The sequence below is a fragment of the Hypanus sabinus genome, chromosome X2 (genome assembly GCF_030144855.1).
Source record: "Hypanus sabinus isolate sHypSab1 chromosome X2, sHypSab1.hap1, whole genome shotgun sequence".
In the NCBI taxonomy this organism is placed as follows: Eukaryota; Metazoa; Chordata; class Chondrichthyes; order Myliobatiformes; family Dasyatidae; genus Hypanus; species Hypanus sabinus.
In genome coordinates, this window is record NC_082739.1 from 14,180,151 (window position 1) to 14,192,798 (window position 12,648).

The following is a 12,648-nucleotide window of genomic DNA, read 5'->3' on the forward strand; positions in this document are numbered from 1 at the left end:
GATAAAAGACTGTCTAACAGGAAACAAAGAGAAGCAAAATGGGTATTTCTCCAGTTAGTAAAATTCAAGCGTGTGCCACAGGAATTGTGAAAACAACAAATGCTTACAATTCGTAAATGACTTGGAAGGAGTTGCCAGAGAAACTTATTAAATTTTCTGTTGACACAAGCTGGGTAGGAAAGTTGTGAAAAGGGTGCAAGGAGGCCTCAAAAGAGATGATAGTTCAAGTGAATGCACAATGAGCTAGCAAATGGGGAAAACTGTGACATTCTCCATTTTCGCAAAGGAAAAGGGAGAGTGGATGGAGAAGAATCTGAGTCCAAATGTGTGATTCACAAATGTTAGTATGTAGGTACTGCTAGTAACGGAGACGATTGAGAGCATCCTGACTGTCTGTATCACTGCCTGGTACAGGAACTGTACTTCCCTCAATCACAGGGCACTGCAGAGAGTGGTGAGGACAGCTCAGCACATCTGTGGATGTGAGCTTTCCTCTATTCAGGACATTTACAGCAGCAGGTGCGTGAAAAGGGCCTGGAGGATCATTGGGGACTCCAACCACCCCAACCACAAACTGTTTCCACTGTTTCCATCTGGCAAATATTACCATAACATTAAGGCCAGGACCATCAGGCTCCGGGACAGCTTCTTTCACCAGGCTGTCAGATTTATCAATACACATTCATTTGATTGCATATCTGATTTACATTGTATCTGACTGTATATACATCATACAAAAATATTGTTCATAAAATCATAGGGTTTGGGCAATATTCTCCTACTTTTCCCTTCCTTATTGCTTATACATTGCGACGGAGATGCAACATAAAGAATTTTACTCCCTGATGTGAGATGGATGTGAGAAATAAAATAAATTCTAAATTCTGTTGGCGTCTATTGTGAAGAGGATTGAATACTTGGAGAGTTTATACTGTAGGTCAGTTGTAGAGGGCATTATTGAGACTACATCTGGGGAATTGTGTATGATATGTCTCTTTATTTATGGAGGTTGTTTTTGAGTGTTTTGAGGCAGGAGTGGTTAAGTTGTCAGTAAAAATTGATGTTGGTGACTGCGAGTGTGGAATTGAGATTGCATGCAAATTAACCTTATTGGATAGTGTGGTGCAGATCCAGAGGTTTGGTGGTAAATCCCTGTTCCTGATCTGTACATTCCAGTAAGGGACATGCTCTCATTCTAGCTTTGGTTGCATCTAAATGTTGCTTTGAGCACTTCAAGGGTGGCACTATAGCACAGCAACTAGCGCAATGTTCTTGCTGCACCAGCGACCCAGGTTCAATTCCAGCACTCCCTGTAAGGAACTTGTATGTTTTCCCCATGACTGCATGGGCTTCCTCCGGGTGCCACGTTCCAAAGTGGGTTAATTGGTCACATGGATGTAACGGAGTACTGCAGCCTTATCGGGCCGGAAGGGCCTGTTACCATGACATGCCTCGAAATCAATAAACTAAACTTTGGCAGAAATCAATATTAACTCCTGGGAAATTTTGCTTCTGACCTCTAAAAGCTGCTTAATGAATGATGCAAATTCCAACAGTTGAACAGTGATAGAGATTAAAGATCAGCTTGTATTTGTCGCATGTCGAGTGAAATGCATTATTTGTATCAAATTAAACCAGTGAGGATTCTGCTGGGCAGCCCACAAGTGTTGTCACGCTTCCAATGGCAACGTAGCACGCCCGCAATCTACAAACCTAAACTGTACTTATTTGGAATGTGGGAGGAGACCAGAGCACCTGGAGAAAACGTGTGTTCAAGGGGAGAACGCACAAGCTCCTTACAAACAGCGCCGTCAGTTGAACTCTGGTGATTGTTGGCGCTGTAAAGTGATCGCACTAATCACTACGCTACCATGACGCGGTAGTGTCAGAATATATCATTCCCGCCCGCATCTGTATGCACTCCAGGGAAGATCTCACAACCCATTTTCTCTCCCGTTTAGTTGAGATTATACTGGATGAGTAATGCGGGCAGAAGAATTGGATTGGCTGTCATGGAAAATACTCAGTGCAATATTCTGTAATTTAACTTCTCAAGCCTTCACTTTAGCTTTCGCAGTACTTCTCTTTATGTTGTTGAAATGTGACCTTTGCTCTTTCTCTTCCTGCGTCGCCAACACCGAATGCTTTCTCTTCCATTGCAGAAGAATCCAAGAGCAGTGCGCGTGGCAGAGGAGCAGCGCGGGCTCGAGCACTTGTACATGGATGTAGCAGTGAACTACAGCAGGGCCAGTCAGCTGAGCGCCCACGTACACAATGTATGTGCAGAGGCCACAGACGGCATCTATGCAAGAGAGAGCGACGTGAAACACTGGTTAAACTCAGGTTTGTAAAATTAGTGGAAGAAGTGGGAAAGAAAGTTGAAGGAGTGGAGCAGGAGATGTTGGGCACCAGCTTTATACAGTGTGGGTCAGACCCCTGCTAGAGAACAGTGTGCAGTTCTGGTCACTGTGCTGTAAAAAGAAAAGATGCAGAAGGATAGTACATTTAATTATTATGGAGAGATTATAGAGATTATAGAGGCTAGTTTTTTTTATTTGGAGCACAGGAGGTTGACATGGGACTTGATTAAGGTATATAAAGTTTTTTTTTTCTTTAGATTATCTTTATTTATCACATGCGCATTGAAATATATAGTGAAATGTGTTGTTTGGGTCAATGACCAACGCAGTCCAAGGTGTACAGGAAACAGCTCTCAAGTCTCGTCACACTTCCGGTGCCCATAACTAACTGTACATCTCTGGGACATGGGAGGAAACTGGAGCACCCGGAGGAAAACCACATGGTCATGGGAAAAACATACAAGCTGCTTACAGACAGCAGCGGGAATTGAACCCCAATCTTGCAGTTGGCGCAATAAAGCATTATGCTAGCCACTGTGCTATCATACTATCCCAGTAGTTATGAGAAATACAGACGGGGTAGACTTCAGAAATCCTTTCCCCATTTCAAGAGTGAAAGAAACAAAAGGACATAGATCTGGGGTAAGGGGTAAGATGGCGGTGGCATGGTAGTGTAGTGGTTAGCAGGGTACCAGTGACCTGGATCCAATTCCCACCGCTGTCTGTAAGGAGGTTGTACGCTCTCCCCATGACCGCACGTGTTTCCTCCGGGTGCTCTGGTTTCCCCTCTCAGTCCAAAGACTTGCCAATTGGTAGGTCATTGTAAATTGCCCTGTGATTAAGCTAGGATTCAACTGGGAAAACCTGGGTGGCGCATCTTGAAGAGCCGGAAGAGGCTACTCTATGCTGTATCTCAATAAATAATAAATACTTGGAGGGGATCCTTTTCACCCAGAGAGTGCTGGGATGCAGAGCGAAAGAGAGTGGTGGGAGCTGAGTTACCGAGCACTTCGGTTGCCAAGTGCTGGGAGATGGAATTAATGTAGATGTGTGCTCACTGGTTGGTGGAGATGTGGGGCCGAATGGCCTGTTCGCAAGCTGTATGATTCCCTAACTATTCCCAATGAGGCAGATGGTTCCATTTACACTCCCATCTTTTAAAACAAAATGTAGAATGTATCGCCAGTCCTTATCTGTGGGTTTGCATTTTTACCAGGTTGTCACAGACACCATCTTCAATTTTTTTTAAATAAATACATATGTGTACAGTTTGAGGAACCAATATGTTGTCTTTCAGAATAAAGTCATCAGTTTCATACCCTTTGGAGTCAAGTGGCTCCCTGCTGGGTTCTGTTCCAGTGAAGAGCTGCCTGTATTCACAAAGGTGTACTTGGTGATTTCAAAATTAGTAATTGCTTATGTTTGAGTACATTCAGTTGCTGCTAATATAATTTACTTTTAAGTTTATTACTACGTCCATTTATGTTGATGCTTTTTAGAACATTCAAGTTCAAGTTTAATTATCATTCAAACATACATGAATTCAGCCAGATAAACCAGCATTCCTCTGGGGCCAAGGGGTGAAACATACACAGCACAAGCACAGCACATACATTGAAGGATATTTGTCTATTCAATGGGCCTAATGGCCATTGTTTTTTTTAATCTGTGGGATGTTTATACCTTTATCCCTCTGTCCATCGTGAATAACAGGGACTCGTACCAAGGGCGTGCTACAGTGTTGAGGGACGAGTTCTTCAGGCACGATAGTTTAAACAAGGCTATCTTTACTCTTCACTAGATATTTAACAAAGAAACTGCTCCTGTGGTATCGTTTTGCAGAGGAGCAAAGGATCTCTGGTGATCTGGTAAATAAAGATGACTGAGCTATTATCATATTGTTGAACCTGGCTAAAAGGTGCCTCAGCAACAACCTCTCACTCAATGTCAGCAAGACCACAGGGCTGATTATTGACTTCAGGAGGAGGAAACCAGAGGTCCATGAGGCAGTCCTCATCGGAGGATCAGAGGTAGAGGGAGTCAGCAACTTAAAATTGCAACTTAAAACTTATCACTTTAGAGGATGTGTCCTGGGACCAGCGCATAAGTGCCATTATGAAGAAAGCACGGCAGCGCCTCAACTTCCTTAGAAGTTGTGAAGATTTGGCACGTTATCTAAACGTTGATAGACTTCCATAGATCTGTGATGGAGAGAGTATGTTGACTGGTTGCATCACAGCCTGGTTGGAAACACCAATGCCCTTGCACAGAAATGGCTACAAAAAGTAGTGTATACGGCCTAGTCTATTACAGATGAAGCCCTCCCCACCATTGAGCACATCTACACAGAGTGCTGTAACAGGAAAGCAGCATCCATCATCAGGACCATGCTCCCTTCTTGCTGCTGCCATCAGGAAAAGGGTACAGGAGCTTCAGGGCCTATACTACCAGGTTCAGGAACAGTCATTAACCCTCAACAACCAAGCTCTTGAACCAGAAGGGATCATTTCTTTCGCCCCATCAATGAACTGTTCCCACATTCTATGTACTGTCCTTCAAAGAGTCTTCATTTCATGTTCTGAACATCTATCTATTTAATCCTATTATTTTGTTTTTTATTCTCTTTCTATTTGCTGTTTGTTTATTTTTGCACATTGGTTGTTGTTGGTTGTCATTGGGTGTGGTCTCATTGGGAATCATTGATTCAATCGTGTTTCTTGTATTTACTGTGATTGCCCACAAGAAAATGAATCTCAGGGTTGTATATGGTGATATATAAGTACTTTGATACTAAATTTACTTTGAAATTTGAACCCGGAAGTTTGATTACGAAGGCTTGCTGTGTATAAATTAGTCACTGCATTTTCTACATCAAAACAACACCTTTTCCAAATGTACTGGATAGATTGTAGAGTGCTTTGGGATGTTCTGAAAGGGATGTAAGGAATGGGATTAGAAATGCACACTCTTGCTTGGGAAGCTCCAGCTACTGATTGAGTCCTGACTGAGCCAAGCACACAAGATGCTGGAGGAACTCGGCAAGTCAGGCAGCATCTATGGAGGGAAATAAACATTTGACATTTTGGGCCAAGTCCTTCCACCAAGAATACACGTTGTGTCGAAAGGACAGGCACTTAGGCAGAGGGGTGGAGTGGCTCTGTTGGTAAAAAATCAAATCATTCAAAAGAGGTGACATAGAATTGGAAGATGTACAATCCTTGCAGGATAGGGTTCAGAAACTGCAAGGATAAAAAGACCCTGATTGGAGCTATATACAGGCCTCTGAACAGTACCCAGGATGTGGACTACAAATTACAACAGGAGATAGCAAAATCATGTAAAAAGGACAATGTTACGGTAGGCACGGGGGATTTAAATATGCAGGTAGATTAGGAAAATCAGGTTGGTGCTAGATACCAAGAGGGGGGATTTGTAGAACGCCTACAAGATGCTTTTTAAGAGCACTCGTGGTTGGGCACACTAGCCCACTAGGGGATCAGCTTTTCTGGATTGGGTGTTGTGCAATGAACCAGAATTGATTAGAGAGCTTAAGGTAAAGGAACCCCTTGGAGATGGTGATTATTAAAGATGGAATTAACCCTGCAATTTGAGAGGGAGAAGCTAAAATCAGATGTATCATCGTTGCAGTGGAGTAAAGCAAATTACAGAGGCATAAGAGTTGATTAGAACAAAGATCAAAGTTGATCTAGAAGGTGCAGGATAGATGCATCCCAAAGAAGTAGTAGTATTCTAAAGGCAGGATGATGCAACTGTGGCTGACAAGGGAAGTCAAAGCCAACACAAAAGCCAAAGAGTGGGCATATAATAGAGCAAAAATTAGTGGGAAGTTGGTGGATTGGAAAGTTTTTTAAAAACCAACAGAAGGCAATGAAAAAGTTATAAACAGGGAAAAGAGGAAATATAAAGGTAAACTAGCCAATAATATCAAGGAGGAATCCAAATGTTTTTTCCCAGATACATAAAAAGTAAAAGAGGAGAGAGGAAATATTAGACCACTGGAAAATGATGCTGAAAGGTAGTAATGGGGTCAAGGAAATGGTGGAAGAACTGAATAAGTATTTTGCATCAGTCTTCACTGTGGAAACATTAGCAGTATGCTGGAAGTTCCAGAGTGTCAGAGGGCAGAAGTGAGTCCAGTTGCTATTACTGGGGAGAAGGTGCTTGGGGAACTGAAAGGTCTAAAGGTAGATAAGTCACCTGGACCAGGGTTCTGAAAGAGGTAGCTGAAGAGATTGTGGAGGCATTAGTAATGATCTTTTGAGAATCACTAGATTCTGGCATGGTTCTGGAAGGCTGGAAAATTGCAAATGTCACTGCACTCTTCAAGAGGTGAAGGAGTCAGAAGAAAGGAAATTATAGGCCATTTAGCTTGACTCAGTGGTTGGGAAGATGTTGGAATCGATTGTTAAGGATGTGGTTTTGGGGTACTTGGAGGCACATGATAAAATAGGTCAAAGTCAGCGTGGTTTCCTTTCTTTTTAAATCTTTTTATTAATCTTAAACAAGCATAAATGAAACATGAATACAGAGAGTTTGAGAGAACATAATTAATAGGTTAAGGTATAAATACAAACAGATGATAATCCATATATAATAACCTCCCAAACTCGTAGTAATTATGAAAAATGGACTAGATAAGAAAAAAAACCCAAACAAGAAAAAAAACCTAACCAACATGGGCCATTGCATTATGTCAAATATACACAGTAGCGTCAATAACTTAAGGATAATAAAAGTAAGGTTTAGGAAAAGTCAGAGCGTGGTTTCCTTGAGGGAAAATTTTGCCTGACAAATCCTTTGGAATTCTTTGAAGAAATAACAAGCAGGATAGGCAAAGGAGAATCAGTGAGTTTTGTGTTCTTGGATTTTCAGAAGGCCTTTAACAATATGCCACACATGAGGCTGCTAAGCAATCTAAGAGCCCGTGGTATTACAGGAAAGATTGTCACATGGATAAAGCATTAGTTGATTAACAGGAAGCAAAGAGTGGAAATAAAGGGAGCATTTTCTGATTGGCTGTCGGTGACTAGTGGTGTTCCACAGGGGTCGATGTTGGGACCATTTCTTTATATGTTATATGTCAATGATTTGGATGACAGAATTGATGACTTTGTGGCCAAGTTTGTGGACGATGCGAAGACGAGTGGATGAGCAGATAGTGAGGAAACAGGGAGGCTGCGGAAGGACTTTGATTTAGACAGGTTAGGAGAATGGGCAAAGAAGTGGCAGATGGAATACAGTGTTGGGAAACGTATGATCATGTACTTCTGTAGAAGAAATAAAAGCCTACAATATTTTTTAAATGGAAAGTAAGTTTTTAAAAATATGTGTGGTTTAAAGGGACTTGGGAGGCCTCGTGCAGAATTCCCTAAAGTTTAATTTGCAAGTTGAGTCAATGGTGAGGAACGCAAATTCAATGTTAGCATTCATTTGAAGAGGACTAGAATAAAAAAGAAAAGATATAATGTTGAGGCTTTATAAGACATTGGTAAGGCCTTACTTGGAATATTGTGAGCAGTTTTGGGCCCTTTTTGGGCTCAAAGGAGATTCACGAGAATGATTCCAGAAATGAAAGGGTTACCATCTGAGGACCGATTGATGGCTCTGGGACTGTACTCACTGTTGTTCAGAAGAATGAAGGGGGATCTAATTGAAACCTATTGAATGTTGAAAGGCTCCAATAGAGTGGATGTGGAGAGGATGTTTCCTATGGTAGGCGAGTCTAGGACCAGAGGGCACGGCCTCAGAATAGAGAGGTGTCCTTTTAGAGTGGAGATTAAGAGGAATTCCTTTAGCCAGAGAGTGGTGAATCTGTGGAGGCCAAGTCATTGGGTGTATTTAAGGCAGAGGTTGATGGATTCTTGATTAGTCAGGCCATGAAGGGTTACAGGGAGAAGGCAGGAGGTTGGGTCTGAGAGGGAAATGGACCAGCCGTGGTGAAATGGCAGAACAGACTCAATGGGCCAAATGACCTAGTTCTGCTCCTATATCTTATGGTCTAATGATCAACACTGGAAAGGTCGTGTCTGTGGAGAGGAATATATAGCCAATGTTTTAATCTGAGAGCCTTCATCAACAATAGAAAGGAATTGGGCCGAAGCCAGAATAAGGTGGTGGTGGGGAGGGAAGGAGTACATTTGCAGGTGATTGGTGAGACCAGGTGAAGGGGACCATGGATGGATGTGGAAGGGAGATCAAGTCCCATCCCGCTACCACCTTCTTTAGGCTCCTGCCCCCTTCCAGTCCTGATGAAGGGACTGCCACTGTCTATTCCCCTCCTTAGATGCAGCCTGATGTGCTGAGTTCCTCCAGCATTTTGTGTGTTGCTGTAGATTTCCAGCATCTTCAGAATTTCTTGTGTTTATGACTCCTGGTTGATCTATTTCTGTTTTTGCTCCCTCCCACTTCCCAACCCCCTACCCCCACTCACCGCACCTCCTTCAGGTGTCGACAGTTCAATCTTTGAAGCAATCCACGTGTCTGAGGATGTTCCACAATGCCGGGCCAGTCGGGAATGGTGGAAGGGTTGCATCTGCCGCTACTCCTTGTGTGTGGAATGGTACCCTTGCTTCCTGAAATACTGTCGGACAAAAGATGCTACTGGCAAAACTAGTACCTACAAGTGTGGCATCAAAAGCTGCCAGAAGTGTTCCCAGTTTGATTTCTATGTCCCACAGAAACAGTTGTGTTTGTGGGATGAGGACACTTAATCCCTGTCCCTCCCCACCCACTGCTCATATTTGATGGGGAGGGGTTTGGGGTAAAACTGATAACTAGGCCACAGGCCCATCCTGTGTGCCAAACATGGACTGGCAACCAGTTTCAGAGCTCTCATGTTGTGATCATTGAGTTTAAGAACGAGTCCATGTGGGATGGTGTATTTGGATTAGATTTTTTTAAAATGTGAGGGAACAAATTACTGGAGGTTTGGGCTTTGTCTCCGGTACAAAGATTTGTTCTGTGGTAGGTCTATTCCCACATTTGGTGCATCTTTTACATTTCAAAAAAAGTTTTTTTATTAAAATTTGGAGTTTGAAGAATCTTCAGAGACCCTGAATGTGTAAAATGAACTTTATTTGTGCTTTTTGAAGGACTGTAGATTTTGGCATTGAGCCATTTTTCAGAAATTGAATTTGTTTTTCCAATGACCTTTCCACAAGGGATTGCCTTGTTTACTTTGTGGAGAGTTTGAATTAACTAATGCTATATTTTAAGCAATCTCTGTGTTCTAGGAGTTTAAGTGGTGATCATTTCAATGCCCTGTTTTACCAATATTGTTGATATTTTATCCACAAGTGGCTCCTTGTTGACTGCAAGAATGGTTGACCCATTCAGCCTTTGAATGGTAGAAACCAACGACTGGCTGTATGGACATTTTCTGAAATATTTTTCAAAGTCAAGTCAAGTTTATTGTCATTTAACTATATACATGTATACCATCAAATGCGATGTTTCCCCAAACCAGGGTGTAAAGCACAGTAGTACACATAACACATAATAACTTATGAAAGTAAGGATGAAATCTACAGATGGATTATACATAAACTAAAGTGCATAATTGTAAGGTACAGAATAGTTTAACCAGTGATACTTTGAATAACAGTGATACTTCGTGGCCAGGAGTTCAGAAGCCTAGTGGCCTGATGGATGAAACCGTTTCCCTTTCCTGGCCGTTCTTGTTTTTATGCATCGTAGTCTCTGCCTAATAGTAGAAGGTCAAAGGATGCTGGATGGATGAGTGGGATCCTTAATAATACTAAGGGCCCTGTACATGCAGAGCTCCTGATAAATGTCCCCAGTGGATAGTAGGAGACCCCTATGATCCTCTCAGCCATTCTCACAGTCCTTTTAATGAGTGGCCATGGAAATATCCCTTTATTGGGTCAACATTAGAAGTGCACTTCATCCTGTACCCAAGAAGTGCCTTGGATTGTTGGGTAAACTTATCCAACACTGAGAAGATTTTCTTACCATTTCACTATAATATGACCAGTGGCTTATTAGTTCACATAAAACAAACAGTGCAGCCACCCTTACTAGTTCAGTGGTCAGGAATTGAATCCACAGCCATTAGAGCTTTAAATATTAACCACTAAGCTACTAGTGCTGTTGTTGACGCAGTGTAGTATTACAAGAATGTGAAGTTGATGGCTTGACCAGAATTCCAGTTATTGATCCACTGAGAACAGTCTTGGAGATTATTACCCAATGCAGGAGCAACCAACAGTTTGAATAAGATGCTTCTTTGCTCCAATGTCAGAAGATTGTGTCTGCCTTTAATCTGCCAGAGAAGGTAAAGCTATCTCAGTACAGAGATGCAGGAAAGGAAATTCTGATTAGTACCTCCTTTCCCCAACTCAGGAGTTCCACCTACTCTTATTATTTGATCTTCCTAAGTGAATAAATATTATCCTGTTTGCATGCCTCCCTCTTGGACCAGCCTGTCTGTCTTGAAGCTCAAATTATTGACTGGAATAATGGGATCCATATTTTCACCAATTACTTAATTATTGACAGTAAATATTAAATCTGTGCTCTCCATTTTTAATACCTGTCTTTATTTACCAAATTCCACAAAAAGAAGGCTCCTGAGTCCAACTAAAGTAGTCTCCATCCTGTGAAACTTAGCCAAAATTTCCGGAGATTGAAGAGTGAGGTCAGGTTAACAAGTACTACAGCCTTAATTTGAGATCTCCAGCATCCAAAGTTTTTTCTGTTTTCAAATTAAAGAATTTATTCATTGTAAGAAGGAAATCAGGGAGGTGCCTGGAAGGAAAGAATATTGTCAAAGTTTTGAGTTTTTATTGATGCTTTTCCTTGGGAAAATTATATAAAGTAGAAATTAAGTGAGACTGAGTAACCAAAGATCCTAGCAACTGCACTGAGCTACTTTTAAGCTGACACATGCACTTTCTGAGGTGCGAGTGTGTGTGCGTGTGTGTGTGTGTGCGTGTATGTGGACAAACTAGTGAGGGTGCAGTGGAAGAGGGTAAGCTCTTGTACACGAGCACATTCCCTTCACTACTTTAATAACCTCTTGGCTTCTAGGCATTTCACAGCAGATAAATAAATGAGAGTTCCTGGCCTCAACGTTTTATATTATTATTTCTTTTAAAAAGCGCCAATCATAAAAAAGGGCCTCAACTCCTTGAACCATGTCTGATACTCTGCAACAGGTGTTCCCAACCTTCTAAAGGCCATGGACCAATACCCTTAAACAAGGGGTCCATGGACCCCAGGTCGGAGAACCCCTGATCTAAAACAACATATTCCCGGGTTGTGCAGCTAAAATTATATTTTTGTTGCTGACTCTGTGCTTGTAAATATCCATTCTGTTTGTCTTCTGGTTGGAAACAGCAAAATGAATGTGATAAGTAGTAGAGATTAATAGGAGAGATGGTGAAACTGCCAGTTATTGAACCATTAAGTGGCCAAGACCCAGCAAGGGAGAGTGTCGTTAGTCAAACCCAGTTCCCTGACCAATTGGTCATGGTGACAGTTCTCCAATTCCAACTCCTCATCTTCTCTTTGGGAGATGAATTTGGATAATCTGGTCTTGAATCAACATTTTGCAAAGTCCTGAGGGAAGGACACTGCTTCAAGTGAATGTTTTGTGTGTTGTAGTCGTCTCTTTGAGGGATCTTTTTAAAATAGAAGCTGATTTATATTGATGTCACTACAATCCATATTACTATCCCAGGTGTGAACATGTTCACTATTGCCCAGTTTGGGGCTTTAGAGGGTCTGAGCCAGCGACGTGTCATTAGGCCTGTGCCTGCTTTAATTGGCTACCTTTAGAGGTGATATCGTGGAGACACCAGAGCCTTGGACATAACCTCCTGGAGGTGCTGCGGTATTAGTGAGAGTATTAATGGAGTCTTGTAGAAGTGTTTGTGTGGTTCTGGGAAATTGTTACGGGGTCTGCAGCATGGAAAAGCCTTCACCTAAATAACTGAAATTTCACTGAAGTGCCTTTGGTTCAGTATTTCAGAATTTCTAACAAATTATTTTTGTATTAATGTGTTTTAAAAATAAAAGATGACTTTATTCACTGACTTTCTATGTTTTTCCTCTTCAGTATCTTGCACTCGTCATTCATTTCTTCCCTCAGATTCCCATGTTCAGTCTGGAGACTGACCTGGGCTTTTATTTACTTGGAGATAGAGCATGATAACAGGCCTTTCAGCTCAGAGCCCACGCCACCCAATTACACCCACTAATCCGTACATCTTTGGAGAATGGGAGGAAACTGGAGCACGTGGAGGGA

The 12,648-nt window shown here is 41.9% G+C and overlaps 1 protein-coding gene across 1 annotated transcript in view; it reads left to right on the forward strand.

Annotated features, from left to right (window-relative positions):
• Positions 1–12,436, forward strand: part of LOC132385178 (out at first protein homolog) — a 35,581-nt gene extending 23,145 nt beyond the window's left edge. The window contains exons 3-4 of the mRNA XM_059957034.1: positions 2,163–2,343; positions 8,826–12,436. Of these exons, the coding sequence (XP_059813017.1) occupies positions 2,163–2,343; positions 8,826–9,091 (447 nt within the window). The 3' untranslated portion in view covers positions 9,092–12,436. The remainder of the gene's footprint in view (positions 1–2,162; positions 2,344–8,825) is intronic.
• Positions 12,437–12,648: the final 212 nt, after the last annotated feature.